General features: G+C 36.6%; 1 protein-coding gene across 1 annotated transcript in view; it reads left to right on the top strand.

The window, feature by feature from the left end:
* Positions 1-22,984, top strand: part of LOC121375848 (dual specificity testis-specific protein kinase 2-like) — a 65,489-nt gene that overhangs the window by 26,684 nt on the left and 15,821 nt on the right. Inside the window, exons 3-4 of the mRNA XM_041503517.1 lie at positions 205-326; positions 5,871-5,919. Of these exons, the coding sequence (XP_041359451.1) occupies positions 205-326; positions 5,871-5,919 (171 nt within the window). The remainder of the gene's footprint in view (positions 1-204; positions 327-5,870; positions 5,920-22,984) is intronic.

Consider the following 22,984-nt stretch of genomic DNA (forward strand, 5'->3'; position numbering starts at 1 on the left):
AGTGTGACAATACATTGTGTCAAGTGTTATGTTGTTTGTTCCAGGTGACCCACAGGACCACGAACCAGGTGATGGTGCTCAGTGTGACAATACATTGTGTCAAGTGTTATGTTGTTTGTTCCAGGTGACCCACAGGACCACGAACCAGGCGATGGTGCTCAGTGTGACAGTACATTGTATCAAGTGTTATGTTGTTTGTTCCAGGTGACCCACCGGACCACGAACCAGGTGATGGTGCTGAAGATGAACAAGTCGGACACGAACCGGCCCAACATGCTGCGAGAAGTCCAGCTCATGAACCGACTCTCACACAGGAACATCCTCAGGTGAGCACCCACTTACAGGCCAGACGTCAAGTACTCGGGCACAAAGTTCAAGTTTGGTTTCATTAACGAAATCACTAGTTGACATTGATTTATTAATCATCGGCCATTGGATGTCAAACATTTGGTAATTTAACATATAGTCTTAGAGAGGAAACCTGCTACATTTTTCCATTAGTAGCAAGGGATCTTTATATGCACCATCCCACATTCAGGATAGCACATACCACAGCCTTTGGACATTAATCAACGGCTAGTGGATGTCAAATATTTGGTCATTTTTTATGTATAGTCTTCAGAGAGAAAAGATGCTACATTTTTCCATTAGTAGCAAGGGATCTTTTATATGCACCATCCCACAGACAGGATAGCACATACCACAGCCATTGATATACCAGTTGTGGTGCACTGGCTGGAACGAAAAATAGCCCATATTTTGTAATACAAGACTGATCATTTGTTCTTTCATTAATTCACTAGTCTATGGTTATTCATTTATTCACTCACAAATATTATTTAAAAAATCAGTAATCTTTTTAAATATAGAAATTAAAAATATATTTCACAATGAAAATGTCACACAATAAAGGCCAATACACCAAATTTGTATCACTGGTCTAACTAACCCATTCCTAAAAATGGACTGGTTCCCAATCCATCATACTGTTACACTGTCCTTGACAACTAGGGCATCATGTAAAGACACCAGTTAAGCTCTGAGATTTCACCATCATTAAAGGTTCTGACCCCCACAGGTGCTGCTGCCAAGTTTGTTTCCTGCAGTTACTCTTGTGTGTATTATTTTTCAGCTGACCTATCTCCCGGTCTTGTATAATCAGCCTGGAGTGATTGTAATGTCCTGTAACATTATTACCTGGTGGTTCACACTGTGAATGATTGATGAATTTAACGTCATAATCTGTCTTGGTTAATTTGATAACTGTTTCACTGATTCTGAAGAATTACTGCGTGTATATGTGTGTCAGTACATGTAACGGACAGGGCCAAGAAGTCAGCTGTCTGTGTTAATTGTAAAGTTTGTCCAAAAAGCAGGTAGAAGGGTTGCATAATTCTTCTAGCACATATGCCATAGTTTTGTTGTTTTCTCATTCACATTATTTTCTGGTAACAAACAGGGCCAAGAAGTCAGCTGTCTGTGTTAATTGTAAAGTTTATCCAAAAAGCAGGTAGAAGGGTTGCATAATTCTTGTAGCATGCCATAGTTTTGTTGTTTTCTCATTCAGGCTATTTTCTGCTAGAGTAATCATGATTTTTTCATAAAGTCTTTAACAGAATATAGTTCAGTGGTCGAGCTCTTGCCGGAGTTGTGTGATGGGTCGTTGTTTAATGACACCACTAGAGCACATTGATTAATTAATTGTCTATTGGATGTCATTCATTGGTAATTGTGACACATGATCCGTCTTAATAGAAAATGGGGTGGGACATAGCCCAGTGGTAAAGTGCCCACCTGATGTGCAGTTGGTCTAGGATCGATCTCTGTCGGTGGACCCATTGGGCTGTTTCTCGTTCCAGCCAGTGCACCACAACTGGTATATCAAAGGCCGGGTATGTGCTATCCTGTCTGTGGGATGGTGCGTATAAAAGATCCCTTACTACTAATAAAAAATATAGCGGGTTTCCTCTCAAAGACTATATATGTCAAAATTACCAAATGTTTCACATCCAATAGCCAATGATTAACAAATCAATGTGCTCTAGTGGTGTCGTTAAACAAAACAAACTTTTTCTTTTTTTCATAGAAAACCTACATTTTTCCATTAGCAGCAAGGGATCTTTTATATGCACTTTCTCACAGACAGGATAGCACATACCATGGCGGTATATCAAAAGCTGTATTAGGAAGGAAGGAAATGTTTTTATTAAATGACACACTAAACACATTTTTATTTACGGTTATATGGCTTCAGACATATGGTTAAGGACCACTAAGATATAGAGAGGAAACCCGCTGTCACCACTTCATGGGCTACTCTTTTCAATTAGCAGCAAGGGATCTTTTATATGCACCATCCCACAGACACCATACTACGGCCTTTGATATTCCAGTCATGGTGCACTGACTGGAGCAAGAAATAGCCTATTGGGCCCACTGATGGGGATTGATCCCAGACCGACCGCGCATCAAGTGAATGCTTTACCACAGGGCTATATCATGCCTCCAAAAGGTGTATTATGTCCTTTACTATCTATAGGAAAGTGTGTATATATTTAGGGTGTTTGTTGGGAGAAGCCTGTGTGGTGGCAGCAGGTTTCTTCTCTCTCTCTCTCAACCAAGTGTCACAATAACCATATGGTTGCTATTAACTTAGCCATAGCAAAATAGCCATAGTTTAAAATGTAAGGTGGTGTTAAAACATTTTTCCTTTTGTCCCTCCTTCCTCCAACAAAGTCAGTTCTGGAACCGCCCTAAAGAGGTATTGAAGCTGCTTAATACAACAGGGTTTCTGTCGCAGGGTAAAATGGGTATGGCGCCATACCATAATTGTTTTGCAGAATTATATTGTCTAAAGTTAACCTTTTGACAAAATTAATTATTCTTATCATTACTGTGTGATTTTCTTAAACCTAACCCTAAACTTAACCCATTTCCTTTCTTGGGGAGGCCCCCCTCCCCCCCTCCCCCCCCCCATACTCTCTCTTGACTGTGCTTGCAGTTAATTCCATAGCACCATACCCAAACATTTCTTCTTTCTGGCAGAAACACTGTACAGGTCAGTGTATGTTATGTAATTGGTGAAATGGTCACCTAAGGCAGGTTTTTACATAACAGAGGTGTCCACTTGAACAGGGTTTTGTAGATAGATGATGAACAGTAAGTGAATATAATATTACAGTGAGTGTGATAATATATACAAGCACGTGTCAGTGTCACTGGGTTACAGGGTATGGCCATGTAACAGGGACACATGTCATTGTTATATACATGACACGGTGTCTATATCAAAGCGATGAAACTGGGTGAATAGGTGACGTCTTATTGCTTATGTGTATATACATAATGATGATAAATTGACGTAGGTATAGTCAGTGGTAGTAGGGATGCTCTACTATACAAACAAATAAAACAATCAATAGACTGGGCTAGCTCAAAATATTAATTATTACACACATTTTTTTTGCCAAATTCAAATAAAATTTGCCAATTTAATTGTAAAATTCGCAATTGCCAAATTTGGCAAGTGCCAAAGCTAGTCCTGAATAGGTGATAATGTATTGTATATGTGTGTATACATACATATTAATGGCGATACATTATTAATGTGATATAATCGGCAATAGTGGGGATGCACCACTTTGTCAACCGATGAAATAATGAATAGGTGGTATTGTATTGTATGTGTGTATGTGTATACATGATGGCAATGTGGTAAAATGGCTTGAAGACATTCTTTTTTGAGAACCATGACATCACGTTGTCAACAATCAGATATCAACAAAAGTGAGAAGCCATATAATCATTTTGTGGTCCAGTGATAAACAAAACGATGTCAAACAGAAGCACTTGACCTGAAATGCACACAAGACAAGGTGTGCAGATGAAGCGTGAATAGATAGCACATGCAACTGATAGAACACTTCCAAAATATTGAAGGGAATGGTTACACAATCATTTGTGAAATTTTTATGATCAGATTCCAAGTAAAAGAAATTCTGTATACATTTTCTTGCTACACAGGAACGTTTTGTCATGAGTATGTAAATACATAAAGAAATTAGATATTGAATATTAAGGGTAAAATTAGCAAACGGTGCATTATCCTACAAATTAAATTCCTATATTATATATATATAGTCTGATTATATAATCGAAAGCTGATTGATTGGTTCAAATTTCTTAAAACCAGCGATATATGAAGAAATTATAACCCATTCCCAACACCATGTTTAGGTTACAGAAGAAAATGTATTAACTAGTAATGTGAAGTAGAACTTGTAATACATGTATGTATGAATATATATGTATTTATATATGTGTGTAGGTTTCTCCTAGTTGTCGGTGTTTTCTGGTTGCAAGTGCTAATCAGCATGTTTACTGAGTTATCATGACCTTGCCATCTTCATGGAAACCCGGTATTATTGTTCTGTCTAACTCTTGATATGTTTTGCATGTCTGCCATATATCTTGGCTTCATGTCAGCTGATTTTGATGTATACTACAGTATAGTTTACAAACTCAGGGAGCCTTCTTGGTGCTTACACAGAGAATATACAGAATGGCTTTTTTTAAAGTTGTAAGTCATGACTGAAGCTCCAAGCATAGTCACAGCTAAGCAAAATTATTCACACGCATTGTTGAATTGGGGCGGGACCTAGCCCAGTGGTAAAGCGTTTGCTTGATGTGTGGTCGGTCTGGGATCAATCCCCGTCAGTGGGCCCATTGGGCTATTTCTCTCTCCAGCCAGTGCACCGCAACTGGTATATCAAAGGCTGTGATATGTGTTATCCTGTCTGTGGCATTATGCATATAAAAGATCCCTTGCTGCTAATCGAAAAGAGTAGCCCATGAAGTGGCGACAGCTGGTTTCCTCTCTCAATATTTGTGTGGTCCTTAACCATATGTCTGATGCCATATAACCGTAAATACAATGTGTTGAGTGTGTCATTAAATAAAACATTTCTTTCTTTCTTTTACATTGTTGAGATTATAGTGGAAGCATGCCAAACCGGCCTTGGCTGTGTCGTGGTTAAGCCATCGGACATAAGGCCAGTAGGTACAGGGTTCACAGCCTAGTACCGGCCTCGGTGGTGTCGTGGTTAAGCCATCAGACATAAGGCTGGCAGGTACTGGGCTCACAGCCTAGTACCTGCACCCACCCAGAGCAAGTTTTAACAATTCAGTGGGTAGGTGTAAAACCATTACACCCTTTCTTTTCTCTCTCTCTAACCAACTAACCCACTGTCCTGACAAACAGCCTAGATAGCTGAGGTGTGTGCCCAGGACAGCGTGCTTGAACCTTAACTGGATGTAAGCACGAAAATGAGTTGAAAATAAATGAAAAGGAAGCATGCCAAAAATTCTCCATACTATACTCATATCAGTTTGTCTTGGATGAAAGAATTGGGCCGCACCAGAACCGCATGTTCTGAACATGCACATTAAACCTAAGTTTGTGTAACTTAATACTAACTATGAACACAAAAACAAACAATGTGTAAATTTTTGGCCAGCTGAACTCTTAAGAAGACATCTCACAATATGAGTTTCAGAAAATATCGGATGGATATCTCTTTGCCCCTCCTCCGTGCAAGGGTAGATTGAGGACTTTATAGGGAGGCAGGTGTGGGTGTGTGTGAACAGAAAACTGTTTTCCTTTGGTGTGCCACAACCCACTGTTTAAATAAAAAAAAAAAAAATTGTTGTTGTTCATTAGTTAATTTCAATTCATGTTTTAATATTATCATTTTCAGTACAGTCAAGCTGTAAATATTGTGAAACACAGAAACACTATACCTAATTAAATATTGTACATCTGGTTGTCGTTTGCCGTTAACATTGTTAACTGTAAAATATTTTTATTTCAGATTTATGGGAGTGTGTGTCCATGAAGGTCAACTTCATGCCCTGACTGAGGTAAGTGCAAACTAGTAATTTCAAATAAATTTGTATTACAGCAGTCAACAAAGCAGAGTATTAAAACTGACTTGAATGGATGATTTCAGAGTAGTAAAACTGACTTGAATGGATGATTTCAGAGTATTAAAACTGACTTCAATGGATGATTTCAGAGTATTAAAACTGACTTCAATGGATGATTTCATAGTAAAACTGACTTCAGAAGCTGATTTCGGAGTATTAAAACTGACTTCAGTGGCTGATTTTGAAGTATTAAAATTGACTTGAATGGCTGATTTTAAAGCATTAAAACTGACTTCAATGGCTGATTTCGGAGTATTAAAACTGACTTCAATGGCTGATTTCGGAGTATTAAAACTGACTTCAATGGCTGATTTCGGAGTATTAAAACTGACTTCAATGGCTGATTTTAGAGTATTAAAACTGACTTGAAGGAATGATTTTAGAGTATTAAAACTGACTTGAATGGCTGATTTCGGAGTATTAAAACTGACTTGAATGGATGATTTCAGAGTATTAAAACTGACTTGAATGAATGATTTCAGAGTATTAAAACTAACTTGAATGGATGATTTCAGAGTATTAAAACTGACTTGAATGGATGATTTCAGAGTATTAAAACTGACTTGAATGGATTTCGGATATTAAAACTGAGGGTGATTAAAAACTGACTTGAATGGATGATTTTTCAGAGTATTAAAACTGACTTGAATGGATCAGGGTATTAAAACTGACTTGAATGGATGAGTATTAAAACTGATTAAATTAAAACTGACTTCAATGGATGATTTCAGAGTATTAAAACTGACTTCAATGGATGATTTCATAGTAAAACTGACTTCAGTAGCTGATTTCGGAGTATTAAAACTGACTTCAGTGGCTGATTTTGGAGTATTAAAACTGACTTGAATGGCTGATTTTAAAGTATTAAAACTGACTTCAATGGCTGATTTCGGAGTATTAAAACTGACTTCAATGGCTGATTTTGGAGTATTAAAACTGACTTCAATGGCTGATTTCGGAGTATTAAAACTGACTTCAATGGCTGATTTTAGAGTATTAAAACTGACTTGAAGGAATGATTTTAGAGTATTAAAACTGACTTGAATGGCTGATTTTGGAGTATTAAAACTGACTTGAATGGATGATTTCAGGATATTAAAACTTGACATGAATGAATCATTTCAGAGTATTAAAACTGACTTGAATGGATGATTTCAGAGTATTAAAACTGACTTGAATGGATGATTTCAGGGTATTAAAACTGACTTGAATGGCTGATTTTAGAGTATTAAAACTGACTTGAATGGATAATTTCAGAGTATTAAAACTGACTTGAATGGATGATTTTGGAGTATTAAAACTGACTTGAATGAATGATTTCGGAGTGTTAAAACTGACTTGAATAAATGATTTCGGACAGTATCTTGATGGCTGTATAATAGAAGTTGCTGATTGAATGGGTTTCACTCTATTCTTCATGGGAATGGTAGGCTGCAGCCAATCATCTTGTGTTCATTAAAATTTAGTTTTCTAAATATATTTATGTTATGTAGATTAATAATTGCAGTAAATGAATATTGAAGAATTTTGTATCATACAGACATAATTGTTTTCCTTTATAAAACAGATTTCAGCTTTTTAAATATTCCGTTATCGATTTTTATTTTCCGCTTGTTATAATTTTTAATGAGTGGTCATTTGGAGAACTTTGCCTTAATTTATGGTGCGAGAGAAAACAAATTTTGCCAGGATATACCGAAAATAGTCGAATAATACAATGTGAACTTCTTGACTGTCCCGTATTGTGATTGGCCTACAGTTTCCAATAGACCAATAGACCTTTGTTGTGTAACAAGTTAGCAAACAATTTGCCTTTTGAAAAAATTGTGTCCCATGTTGTTACAGCGTCCCCCAAACCCCCAACTGGAAAACCATCTCTCAGTCCGCATTAACATCGCTATGTTCGAGTAAAATCAGTTTATTTTGTTAGGGTGCACAATCATATCTGATCATACTATCATGGACAATTATTTTGCTATGTGGATAATCTGTTGTAAATGTGTGTCTGTATTCATCAATGTAGCCCAATGGTATAGTGCTCGTCTGATATTTGGTCCGTTTAGGATCGATCCCTGTCGGTGGGCCCATTGAGCTATTTTTCATTCTAGCCAATGCACCACGACTGGTTTATCAAAGGCTGTGGTATGTACTATCCTGTCTATGGGATGGTGCATATAAAAGATCCATTGCTACAAATGGAAAAAATGTAGTGGGTTTCCTCTCTAAGACTATATGTCCAATTTAACAAATGTTTGACATCCACTAGCTAATGCTTAATAAATCAGTGTTCTCTAGTGGTGTTGTTAAACAAAACAACCTTTAACTTTGTATACATCAATGTGGTTTCTCATTTGAAAGAAGAAATGGGAGGCTGGTAATTATTTGATAGAAAAGCTATTAAAAATACTGTATCTTTCAAATATGACCTCTTTTGTTCACCTTTTAACATGGCTTTTTTGTTACCAGTACCTATTAATTCATGCTGTATATATGTTATCACATTTGCATTACTATACTTTAACTTAATAAACATAACTATATCCTTATCATATCCAGTTTCCGAATTGTTAAAGGCGTTTTAATGTTTGCCATGCTACAATAGCTTGGGACGTTTGGCAGACAGGTTAAGCTGTAGGTTATTTCCACATATTGGATATGCCAGTATCATGTTAGCGGATAATTACATGTCTCCACAAATAACCTATTTTCATTAATCACTGCACTTGAACTTAAAGTAAATGGAATGTACTTCAAGTTGGAACTTTTTTTTTTTTCCTTCTTCTATTTTGTAAACAAGTATCCAACTTCCATTTTAACTTGCCTGTTTAAAGAAGCAGAGTTACTTACATACACACTGAAGCCTGTTTGTAAAAACCCTATAGGAAAGACCTACAGGTATACTAGTAGACATGTACATACCGGCCAGAATCAGGGGTGCAGAAACTGGTCTAGGCAGACCACAATTTCTGCCAAAAACTAAGTAGAAAATAAAGAAGATTGAAGATCCTAGCTAGCTGCCACTTTGTAAAAGATTGAAAGTGAAATAAATAATACATAGATGATAATTAACAAGTTACCAATTATTATTAATTTATATCCTAAGTGACATAACTTAGCCCTCAGTGAGGTTTGAACCCAGTATCTGCTGTCAGTAAAACAAACAGATATGACTTGGTGAGATTTGAACCCAGTACCTACCAGCAGTAAAACGGAATAGCTATGACTTAAGTGAGATTTGAACCTAGTACCTATGTGTACCAGCAGTAAAACAAATGGCTAACCATAAAGCAGGCTGCTGATTCAGAAAAGTAAACACGGCTGGAATGAAGGTAATGTTTAGAAAAGTATACACATCACCTATGCCAGGTTGCCCTTGGGGATATATCCGCAGAGTTGCATGTTGTTTATGCCAGTTGCAGCCACCAGGAAATTGCTTTGGCATTGGTCTGATGGGAGAACATGGGTGCACACCCAGCTCGTCAGTGTCGCATACCCTCAGCAGTTTGCTGACGGCAGTCCGTAATTGTGCCAAATACGCATCGTTACTCTCCATGTGTTACTGTTTATCATTCGGAAAGAAATGATTGCAATTCTCTCTATGTAGGACAGGTGTGTTTGTTCATTAGACGTAGAATTTTTTTTGTGATGCAATCACAGTTTGTACTTTTTTTGTTCTTTTTTTTTTTGTTCAACAAAAATATATTGCTGAGTTCAGCATCTTCATAATGTGTGTATATGGTTTAAGCTGGTTCCAAACAAATATTTGGTTAGAAAATCTACAGGTATTAAAATGAAAGTTACTGTTAGCTAATACAAATTAACAAATTAAGTATCTTAAAGAATTATGTTTATTTTATTTTTAAACGAGGCTTTTAGTTATGTTGTATATTCACCAAATTCAACTTATAATCTGTCTCATCATCTTAAACAAAATGTTGAGGGGTTTTTTGTAAATAATTTCAGTTTTGTTTGACTTAAAAAGAAAAGTAAAAGTGTTTTGGAAATAAAAAAACAACAATCCATGTGGGACGGACTATAAGTTCACATTTAGAGTGAGTGTTAAAGTTTTAGAACACGGGAATGGTGACATTTAAACGACACATCTGAGGTATTTTGGAATGTCGTCGTACACACTGAAAAAAGAAAACACACTGAACATCATCCCCCTGGATCTGCACCTGAATGAGTTATTTCTTATCTTCAGGGTGAGATAACCGCCTGGCTTGTTCATTAGTCTGTCACAAGTTGATGGAGAATTCATTATGTTTTATCGCCTTTAGTGCCAGTTTCAACTTTCATGGCTGGTCATTTTTTTCCTAAACAAAATGCTACATGTGTGGCTAGAGGTTTGAAGTGGAAGTCAACACAAACAAACAAACAGTCTAGTTTTTAAAATTATATTTTAAAGTATCCTTATAGAGAATACTACATGAGTGGTACCATTTATCTTATAACAAGTTGTTTTAAAACATGTCTAACGAGCATATCTAATGTATTTATTGAATACATAAATTTGAATGCCTTTTCCAACCAAAACCTATTTATGGCCCTTGCGCTTACAGGTAACTTGTGTGTCACAGACAAGTCAATTTAAGGTTAACTTCTATGTCACAGAGTGATCGATTCAACAGTTCTGTTTTTTTTTTCATTGGATGGTATGGCATTGATGACCTGATCATCACCTAGGAGCAGCCAGTCTTATCTCTTTAAAATGTTATCATACATATCTGAACATATATGTGTTATTAAAAATAACTAATTGTGTTTTCACTAACGGGTGTGTAAGAAATAATTTTTTACATATATAGACTTATATTTAACTTTCTGTCTTGTCTTTACGAAAGAAAAAGGTGATATATCTAGGTACACTGAGTAACTTTTAAGATGTCATCTTTTGCATTAAAGTTTAAATTTTAAAGTTTCACGTTAAGATCAGTCTCTCACAAACTGTAGGTCCAAGCTCAATGAAACTTGGTTTATAGTTGCACCTATGGAAGTTTATCACAGTGCACAGGAAAAGGTTTATGATAGACGAGATATATACCATATATATATATATATATATATATATATATATATATATATATATATATATATATATATATATATTTATTAATTATGCATGTTACTTACATAAAAAAAATTGAAAGAAAAAGAAACAACCAAAACCCACCAGTACTAATTATGTTTCAAATAAGGTACTTATATTCAGTGAGTAGGGCCCACAAAAATGATGTAATTAATCTATAACTTAGAATATTTTAGTCTCAGTAGCCTAAGCGTGACACAATGTTATTTTATGCTTATTTTTACAGGCCTGAAATTCTAATATTTATTACGTGTGGCTCATGAAATTACCACAGAACAATTTGTATGAAATATTGGTTCTCTCTAACTCCATTTGGTCTCTCTGGCTCCTTGTTTCTGTTATTGTCTGTATATGGTTACACTGAACTCAACAGGGGGCAATATTTGAACAGGAATGTGTGATCTGCAGTGGTGCCTGTTTCACCATAAACATCACACAGTGTTTAACTTTGCACATGTAAATATTGTAATATTTGATCACACTGCATTCTTAATGCCGGAGTGTATGCATTTCCTGAATTGTTCCATTCATGCCCCCTTCCTCTGTGTTGCCCACAGCAATCAAGACGGGCTGTGAAGTGAGGCAGAAATCAATTGAAAACAATTAAAGAAACACATAAAGAATTTCGCAACTTTTGATGCTAATATGCATACTAGTACTGGCCTGCGTTTCTGTTTGCTGTAATGGCGTAATAGGCTCTGATAATGACCCACTTCAAACCTGGCTGGCTGTCTGTACAGTGTACACATACAGTGCATGTGTCCATCTCTGTGTGTGGTTTTGTCTGCACCCACCGACTGATATATTAAAGGCCATGGTATGTGCTATACTGTTTGTGAGAAAGTGCATATGAAAAATCCCTTGCTGCTAATCAATGTTTCAGGTTTCCTCAGAATCACATGTACCAAAGTTTAATATCCAATAGTCAATAAGCTCTAACAGTGTCATTAAGCAAAATAGATACTGTAAAATCATTGTAAGCTATGACGTCACTACGACAAATGCCATAGTGACATTGTAGCCTATGATGGTTTTACGATATCATTGTGATAAGATAGCTTCGAAAAATTGGGACCAGGTCTATATTTTTTGGTAACCCGTATATGAGGTGGTTTTTTGTTTGTTGTTGTTGTTGTTTGTTTGGGGTTTTTTGGGGGAGGGGGTTGGTTGTTTTGGGGTTTTTTTAATATTTATTATCCCCAGAAACATAGGTGATGTCAGGATTAACCCGTACATGAGTGACCAGACACTCTGCTTATTTCAATGCCTGTTTGATAATATAAACACAATAACCTGAAATGAATGAACATGGCCTTGACCCCAGCAGGATATAAACATTGTATCTCTTGATAATGACTACTTCAAATAACTGGATTTCACAGACACACTCTGACTTGAGGGTTTCTTTCCATATCATCTTGTAATATCCCGAAATATCAATCCGTGGAGCATCTTTCAGACTGACAGGAAGTGTTCCTTTCTTGAAGATCATGGCTCGTGAGTTACGAGATATCGGGACAATTTCCGTGTTGATCATTTCACACTTGGGTTTAATTATATTTCTTTGTGATATTCTCGGAGGCTTCTCCGAAGCAGATTATGTCATTACGTTGTCTTGTTTACACTTTTATGAAGTATTTCGACCCCTGGGGTGAATGTAATTAAGTCAATAACAGAACTAAATTAGGGAGAAAAAAAAGAAGAGCATTAGCAATACTTTGTCAATGTCAGGCAGGTGGCCTTGATGTACTTAGGATGAAAAAGAAACGGGATTCAGGAATTTCATTAATTTGTCTTGTTTACGGTTTTAAAAAGTCAACAACAACCAAAAATAATCAATTTAACTGTACTTTAAATTACTAACTAATTTAATCTGTCAATGCCAAATGACCTTGATATGTTTATAATTTGAAATTTTGAAAATGTTCTGTTGGAGTTTTTATATGAGCATTGTGCATAATAAAATGATTAAATAATAATTCAATAATATTTATTTTATCTCAGTTTTTTTATTGTAAATACAAAATGATAATTACATATATTCTTTCCTACGGATAAATAAAAAAGAAAGTTTCATTTTTTTTTAACAAATACATACTGTACCTAATGTGTAAATTCTCAACAGGGAAGAAGAAATATGGAAACCTAATAACCATTAATAACTCAATGCATCTGAAACCTAAAGGTTATTTCCTGCTTTCAGTGTTATGTGGAAACTTACTTTTTTTGTTGTTGATAGAGTGGGATTTATCTCAGTTGGTAGAACACTCACTTGAGGAGCTAAGGGTTGTAGGATTGATTCTCTTTGGCAGACCCATTGACTTTTTCCCATTCCAACCAGTGCACAACAACTGGCATATCATAAGCCATTGTATGTACTGTCCTGTCGGTGGGAATGTTTAACATCGGATATCAAATAGCTCAGTGTACTCTAGTGGTGTTATTAAACAAAACACATTTTTCACTTTGATGAAAAGCTCACAATAACTTATTTTTCAAGACTCAAGTTTTCCCAATTTTGTTTGGTAATGGTCATTTTCATCAGTGCAGAAAATTAAGTCTAAACATGTTATTAGCCTCCTGCATAGTGTTTAAAGGGACATACCCTAGTTTGAACCCGTGAAAATTAACACGAAGTTTAGTTAATCTACAAACCTGTAACACATTTGGATAAAGTTACATTTGAGTGAAACATGAATCTGTGACTTTGAAATGGTGAAATACCCTCTAAAAATAAACTAAAATTTGACTCCATAACTGTTACTTCTCAGACTCATGTGCGTTTTTAAAAATATGAGAAATGCATTTTTTGATATTAAAAACACCAGGATGACCAAAAACACTTTGAATGTATGGAAATGGATAATCTACACACTAAAATCTAAGTAAAGTATGATTTCAGTTATCAGAAACGGCTCTAATAGTAAAAAAATATGCCTTAGTGTTTAAAAACTAGGGTATGTCCCTTTAATAAACAAAGATGGGCTGATGCCGCACTGGCCTCAGTGGTGTATTGGTTGAGCCATCAGACTTGAGACTGGTAGGTACATGGTTCGTCTCCTGGTACTGGCTGCCATTGAGCGTGAGTTTAATGACTTGTTGGGTAGGAAGGTGTAAGGCCAGTACACCGACTTCTCTCTCACTAACCACTAACAACCAACCACTAACTCGCTGTCCTGGACAGCATGCTTGAACCTTAATTGGATATAAGTGCAAAAATAAGATGAAATGAAATGTACATGTATAAGCAAACAAACTGATAATGCAGTAACACAGTGTGTAATATCTGTGTGCTGCCCTTGCTCTGTGTGTTGGTACCCAGTGTCTGCTGTGGTGTGTTTATCCTTGACTGCCCTGTTTACTTTCTGCTATATCATCCATCACTGCCGTGTCAGGTGCTGGAAGTTACATTTGTGCCCACCACAGAGAATTCCTCCCCCTCTCTCCCCCCCCCCCCCCACACACACACAGATAGCTGGATAAGAGTTCCTAGAGAAAAGAGCTGATCAGTTGGTGTGTGCACATATCAGTTGCTATACACCAATTCATTTCCTGTTGTTGATATTGGTAACATTTTACAAATATAATTAAAAGTGAATTGGCAGCTTTGGTAGTTACACTGTTTTACACAAGAACTAACGGGTTTGTTGGGGCGGGACGTAGCCTGATGCATGGTCAGTCTAGGATCGATCCCTGTCAGTGGGTCCTTTGGGTTATTTCTCTTTCCAGCCAGTGCACCACGACTGGCATATCAAAGGCTGTGGTATGTGCTATCCTGTTTGTGGGATGGTTCATATAAAAGATCCCTTACTACTAATTGAAAAGAGTAGCCCATGATGTGGTGACAGCGGGTTTCCTCTCTCACTATCTGTGTGGTCCTTATACATACATCTGACGCTATATAACCGTAAATAAAATGTGTTGAGTGTGTCGTTAAATGTAGCTGGTTTCCTCTGTAAGACTAAATATCAAAATTAACAGATGTTTGACATCCAATAGCTGATGATTAATAAATCAATCTGCTCTGGTGGTGTCGTTAAACAAAAACAAAGTTTGAATTAATTTGTTTGTGTGGACTGGAATTACATGTATCTCAGTGGTACTAATAACTTTTAGTCTAACAAAAGAATCAATCCCTGTTGGTGGACTTATTGAGCTATTCCTCGTTCCAGCCAGTGCTCTACAACTGGTGTAACAAAGGTTGTTATATGTACTATCCTGTCTGTGGGATGGTACATATAAAAGATCCCTTGTGCTAATCAAAAAGAGTAGCCCATGAAGTGGTGACAGCGGGTTTCCTCTCTCAATTATCTGTGTGGTCCTTAAACATACGTCTGACGCTATATAACCGTAAATAAAATGTGTTGAGTGTATCATTAAATAAAAGATTTCCTTCCTTTCTTCTAACAACAGACTTTATCTTCCATTTTTATGTATTCTTTTCCACTGTACATGTTGCTATTAAACAGTTAAACACAATATTAAGGATTATGAGTTTATTGGTTATAGATAATAGTATTTACACAAACACCAGTTGGGGCAGTTCCACTCTGACTAGCATATGACCTTTCCTGACAGTGTTTGGTCACTATTGTATCCTGGCATTTATTGTTGTTTGCTTCATATTAGAAAGAAAGAAATGTTTTATTTAACGATGCACTCAACACATTTTATTTACAGTTATATAGCGTCAGACATATGGTTAAGGACTACACAGATTTTGAGAGGAAACCCGCTGTCGCCACTTCATGGGCTACTCTTTCCGATTAGCAGCAAGGGATCTTTTATTTGCGCTTCCCACAGGCGGGATAGCACAAACCATGGCCTTTGTTGAACCAGTTATGGATCACTGGTCGGTGCAAGTGGTTTACACCTACCCATTGAGCCTTGCGGAGTACTCACTCAGGGTTTGGAGTTGGTATCTGGATTAAAAATCCCATGCCTCGACTGGGATCCGAACCCAGCACCTACCAGGCTGTAGACTGATAGCCTAACCACGACTCCACCGAGGCCGGTGCTTCATATTAGATGACCACAAGCTAATCATATTAGATGACCACAAGCTAATCATATTAGATGACCACAAGCTAATCATATTAGATGACCACAAGCTAATTAATGAATGGATGAAGTTCATCAGACGACCATCAGGTGGCAGTTGAATTCATTGTGACTGAGGGGCAGGACATAGCCCAGTGGTAAAGTGTTTGCTTGATGTGCGGTCGGTCTAGGATCGATCCCCATCAATGGGCCCATTGGGCTATTTCTCGTCCCAGCCAGTGCACCACGACTGGTATATCAAAGGCCGTGGTATGGGCTATCCTGTCTGTGGGATGGTGCATATAAAAGATCCCTTGCTGCTAATCGAAAAGAGTAGCCCATGAAGTGGCGACAGCAGGTTTCCTCTCTCAGTATCTGTGTGGTCCTTAACTATATGTCCGATGCTATATAACCATAAATAAAATGTGTTGACTCTGTTGAGTGCATCGTTAAATAAAACATTTCCTTCCTTCATTGTGACTGGTGTTATAAAAAAATTTAATTTTTGATAACATCAGTCACAGCTTATTAAGGGTTTTTTTCTGTTTTGTTTTGTTTTTGTTTTTGTTTTGGAGTGTGGGTTTTGTGTGTGTGTATGTGTCAGCATGAAGTAGCTTACAGTCATTTAATATGAACCTAACAACAAGAAATGCTTGGATTTATTAGTAACCAAAATACAGAAAGTTGTAAAACATTTTCCTTAAAATGTAATGTCAGTCACCTTGGAATTGCCCGTGTCACATATTAAGATATGAGTCCATACTTTTTATAGATTTGTGAGTACATTTTGGCCTGTCCATCAATATTCCTTACAGAATTGTGGTGCATTTCAACATTCAACCAGGAAGACATTGATTTAGTGTGATTCATTCTGAAAACATAACTGTACATGTGTATAATACAACAAGGATAATACACAAGCAGCCAGTTATTATCAAAGTTATGTCCTGATTGAAACCTATTCACTGCACCGATAAACTGCCAATATATTGTAACTGATATTGGATTCCATTCATGTTAGTACTCTTGTTTGGTTATATCCATGTGGCACTGCATTTAAAACTTCCGTTATGCATTTGACATGAGTAATAGAATACACAGAGACTACATGTATGAGAAAACATTTGTTAAACACTGCGTGTACAACTTCCTGGTTGGTTTCCTGCCATTCGTAATTTCACAGCCAAAACAGTTTATTCATCTGTTTACATTTACCTGTAAAACAAATGTATTTATTTATTTATTTTATTATTATTATTTTTTAAATTATTTAAAAAAAATTATTTATTTATCTATTTATCTACTGTAAATCATGTGACGTGACGTGACACTAGTTTTTACGTGCCTATATCCACAGAGGTTCAGGCACGCCAACCTCGGATTTAATCTCTGACTTCGCCAGTGACCAATTCCGGGGCAGGGGGGGGGGGGGGGGGGATTGAGTTTGAAGTGGGCAGAAAAGTGTCCAGATGGTGTGTTGCACACACAGCTTTTTTCCCGTCCTTGAACGTCACTGGGTGCAGCTCGTACTCCCCCTGTCCGTCGGGCATGTCCTCAAAGTTCCTACAGCGTGGAACCGTGAGAAGCTTTTTGGTGTCCAAGATGTTACCGACAAAGCAGTTGAGGTAGCGTCGATTCAGCTTCAGGGGTCCAGGGGTCCATGGTGTCTCCGGACTCTGCACCTTCGGGTGGTGGCTGTGGTTGTTTCAGCGGTGTCCTGGTGGTAGTGACCGCAATCGACGCTTCCGCCTTCCGCTTTCCAACGGCACCTTGATGGTCCTGCGTCTCAGTAGTTGTCACCGGTAAAGTTGGCGACATGCCACTGGACGCAAGAGTAGCCCAAGATGAAGTGGGCCGCCGGGTCGGAGTTTCGCAAATTGATGTGCTGGACTCCTTCTCTTGGGCCGTCTCTGAAGTAGAAGTTGGGACCACGGTCTCTTCCTTCCTCTTCTTGGGCGAAACTGCAGGGCGCGGCGACGCAGAAGGAGCCGCTGCCGGTAGTTGAGCTACCGGGTTTGGCCCCCCCTGAACCGCTCCCTGCGGGTTTCTCCTCTTCCTCCATCTCGTTCTCCTCTTCTTCTGTGGTTGCGCGTCGCCGTACACCAAAGTCACGGTTGCCCGTGACCCGGTGTACGCGACACGATACTCCAGTAGTACTCCGTAGCTTGTAATCAGTGCCCCCGGGGGGGGGGGGGGGGGTAACTGCAGAGAGCATGAACAAAGGTCTTGCTTCATCTTATACAATCGGAGAAAAAAAAAGAGGGTAAATCATGTAATTAATATGTCATGATATTATTGCGTCCGTACATGAGTGAACAAAAATGCGTATTTTTATTAATGCGTCGGGCAAAAGTCCACATCACATAAAAACCACAGTTGTGTTGTTATTATATTGTTTGGGCTTCATCTTTCATGTTAAAAGAAGTCAGTAGTTGTTTTCACAGCTACTACATAATCTGAAGCTAATCGCATGGTGGGTCGACCAGGAAGCCCTAATTACTTAAAGCAGTGTAATTAGTATAACTACACCTTATTGTTAAGGGTATGCCTCGCACTTTTGTGTGGTGATTGCTTCAAATTAATCTACCAGTAGGAATAAAAGGTAAACGGGTCGCTATTACAGGGCACAATATTTCACGCGAACGCAGACGTATTATTCTAACAAATGTTTTAGACTGATTTTATACACTTGATGCGCAGCACAGTAATAGACGTTAACAAATGTGATGTATTGCAACAGTGACAACTTGCGACCAGTCTAACTTAAATGCCATGTATAGAGTCGAGCCAAATGGTTTGATGAAATATGCACGGATTGTTGGTTGCGGTTATATAATTTTCTACTGTTTCATTTTTAAAGGAATATATTTAGTAATACAATTTGTTGATTATAATTTTACAAATGTTCAAAACAGTTTAAATGTATACAGTAATCCATAAGTGTAAGAAAATTAGAAAAATACTCACATCGCAAAATGAGCTTTTTAAAAACAAAACATTTGGAACATCACTCTATTATATAACCGCTATGATATTCCAGGAAAGTGAGAATAGACTGGCAACATCGAAATGAAAGAAAGATTCTTGAAGTATTCACAAAAAGACATTTAACAAAAATAGTTTTTGTATTTTGTTTCATCTTTATATTATAAAAGTTTTATTTTATTTTATTCATTTTTTGTATTGGGAATGAGACTAAACAAAATGCGTCAAGTTATTATTGCGTCGATCTGTTCGCCGCATTTTTTGCATTAATTACTTGCTCGCATTAATTTCATGATTTACAGTATTTAAATTTATTTATTTAAATTTATTTATTTATTTATTATAATTATTTTTTAATTATTTTTTTGTATTTCATATTTAAAACATTAAAGGAATTAAAACAAATTCATCTTTCCCCAAGATTCTGTGAGAAATAAGAATATAGTAAACATAAACATAAATTTATGTTTGACATCATTTGTATACAAGCATACCAACATAAACATATTCTTATAATTGGCTTTTTAGTCACAAATAAATTAACATTTTAAGGACTGACTTCAAGGTTAACTTTATAATAAAGCTATAAACTAAGGGCTGTGCGGTTTAAATCTGTTTTACTGTATACTTTGTTTAAAATGTGCTGAGGTATCGTTCAACCAAATATTCCTTTCTTTCTGTCTATCTGCAGCAAATAACTTTAAATTGTTATTGATATGTAGGCTTGGGGAATTTTGTTAAACCGTCTTCAATTTTGAAATGGCCTCCACTACACCAAGAGTTTTCTGCTTAATACAGATCATTTTATGTTTTAGCACTTGGGAAGAATTATATTGTAGCCTGTTAAGACATGTACTGTAATAGAGGTCTCCTTATTAAGTAAGTTTAACTTGTGGCCTTGTTACTATGTATATAATTTAATATCACTGGAGGCAGCCTTGTTATGATGTATATATTTTAATTCTGTTTTTCAGTATATCAATGGAGGCATCCTTGTTACGATGTATATATTTTAATTCTCTTATTCAGTACATCAGTGGAGGCAGCTTTGTTATGATGTATATAGTTTAATTCTCTTATTCAGTACATCAATGGAGGCAACCTTGTTATGATGTATATATTTTAATTGTGTTATTCAGTACATCAGTGGAGGCAGCCTTGTTATGTATATATTTTAATTCTGTTCATCAGTACATCAATGGAGGCATCTTTGTTATGATGTATATATTTTAATTCTGTTATTCAGTACATCAATGGAGGCAGCCTTGTTACGATGTACATATTTTAATTGTGTTATTCAGTACATCAGTGTAGGCAGCCTTGTTAATTTTGTTATTCAGTACATCAATGGAGGCATCTTTGTTATGATGTATATATTTTAATTCTGTTATTCAGTACATCAATGGAGGCAGCCTTGTTACGATGTACATATTTTAATTGTGTTATTCAGTACATCAGTGTAGGCAGCCTTGTTAATTTTGTTATTCAGTACATCAATGGAGGCATCTTTGTTACGATGTATATATTTTAATTCTGTTAATCAGTACATCAATGGAGGCAGCTTTGTTATGATGTACATATTTTAATTCTGTTAATCAGTACATCAATGGAGGCAGCTTTGTTATGATGTACATATTTTAATTCTGTTAATCAGTACATCAATGGAGGCAGCTTTGTTATGATGTATATATTTTAATTCTGTTAATCAGTACATCAATGGAGGCATCTTTGTTACGATGTATATATTTTAATTCTGTTAATCAGTACATCAATGGAGGCAGCTTTGTTATGATGTATATATTTTAATTCTGTTATTCAGTACATCAGTGGAGGCAGCCTTGTTACGACGTATATATTTTAATTGTGTTATTCAGTACATCAATGGAGGCAGCCTTGTTACGACGTATATATTTTAATTGTGTTATTCAGTACATCAGTGGAGGCAGCCTTGTTAATTCTGTTAATCAGTACATCAATGGAGGCAGCTTTGTTATGATGTATATATTTTAATTCTGTTAATCAGTACATCAATGGAGGCAGCTTTGTTATGATGTATATATTTTAATTCTATTAATCAGTACATCAGTGGAGGCAGCCTTGTTACGACGTATATATTTTAATTCTGTTATTCAGTACATCAATGGAGGCAGCCTTGTTACGACGTACATATTTTAATTGTGTTATTCAGTACATCAGTGGAGGCAGCCTTGTTACGATGTATATATTTTAATTATCTTATTCAGTACATCAGTGGAGGCAGCCTAGTTACGATGTTTATATTTTAATTCTATTATTCAGTACATCAGTGGAGGCAGCCTAGTTACGATGTATATATTTTAATTGTGTTATTCAGTACATCAATGGAGGCAGCCTAGTTACGATGTATATATTTTGTGTTATTCAGTACATCAATGGAGGCAGCCTAGTTACGATGTATGTATTTTGTGTTATTCAGTACATCAATGGGGGGCGGGACGTAGCTCAGTGGTACAGCACTCGCTCGATGCGCGGTCGGTTTGGGATCAATTCCTGTCGGTGGGCCCATTGGGCTATTTCTCGTCACAGCCAGTGCACCACGACTGGTATATCAAAGGCCGTGGTATGGGCTATCCTGTCTGTGGGATGGTGCATATATAAGATCCCTTGCTGCTAATCGGAAAGAGTAGCCCATGAAGTGGCGACAGCGGGTTTCCTCTCAATATCTGTGTGGTCCTTAACCATGTCTGACGCCATATAATCGTAATTAAAATGTGTTGAGTGCGTCATTAAATAAAACATTTCTTTCTTTCTTTCTTTCCAGTACATCAATGGAGGCAGCCTTGTTGCAATGTATATATTTTAATTCTGTTTTTCAGTATATCAGTGGAGGCAGCTTTGTTACGATGTTTATATTTTAATTATATTATTCAGTACATCAGTGGAGGCAGCCTTCTTACGATGCATATATTTTAATTGTGTTATTCAGTACCTCAATGGAGGTAGCCTTGTTACGATGTATATATTTTAATTGTGTTATTCAATACATCAATGGAGGCAGCCTAGTTACGATGTATATATTTTAATTGTGTTATTCAGTACATCAGTGGAGGCAGCCTTGTTACGATGTATATATTTTAATTGTGTTATTCAGTACATCAATGGAGGCAGCCTTGTTACGATGTATATATTTTAATTGTGTTATTCGATGTATATATTTTAATTGTGTTATTCAGTACATCAGTGGAGGCAGCCTTGTTACGATGTATATATTTTAATTGTGTTATTCAGTACATCAGTGGAGGCAGCCTTGTTACGATGTATATATTTTAATTGTGTTATTCAGTACATCAGTGGAGGCAGCCTTGTTACGATGTATATATTTTAATTGTGTTATTCAGTACATCAGTGGAGGCAGCCTTGTTACGATGTATATATTTTAATTGTGTTATTCAGTACATCAGTGGAGGCAGCCTTGTTACGATGTATATATTTTAATTGTGTTATTCAGTACATCAATGGAGGCAGCCTTGTTACGATGTATATATTTTAATTGTGTTATTCAGTACATCAATGGAGGCAGCCTTGTTATGATGTATATATTTTAATTGTGTTATTCAGTACATCAGTGGAGGCAGCCTTGTTACGATGTATATATTTTAATTGTGTTATTCAGTACATCAGTGGAGGCAGCCTTGTTACGATGTATATATTTTAATTGTGTTATTCAGTACATCAGTGGAGGTAGCCTTGTTACGATGTATATATTTTAATTGTGTTATTCAGTACATCAGTGGAGGTAGCCTTGTTACGATGTATATATTTTAATTGTGTTATTCAGTACATCAGTGGAGGTAGCCTTGTTACGATGTATATATTTTAATTGTGTTATTCAGTACATCAATGGAG

The sequence above is a fragment of the Gigantopelta aegis genome, chromosome 6, assembly GCF_016097555.1.
Source record: "Gigantopelta aegis isolate Gae_Host chromosome 6, Gae_host_genome, whole genome shotgun sequence".
In the NCBI taxonomy this organism is placed as follows: Eukaryota; Metazoa; Mollusca; class Gastropoda; order Neomphalida; family Peltospiridae; genus Gigantopelta; species Gigantopelta aegis.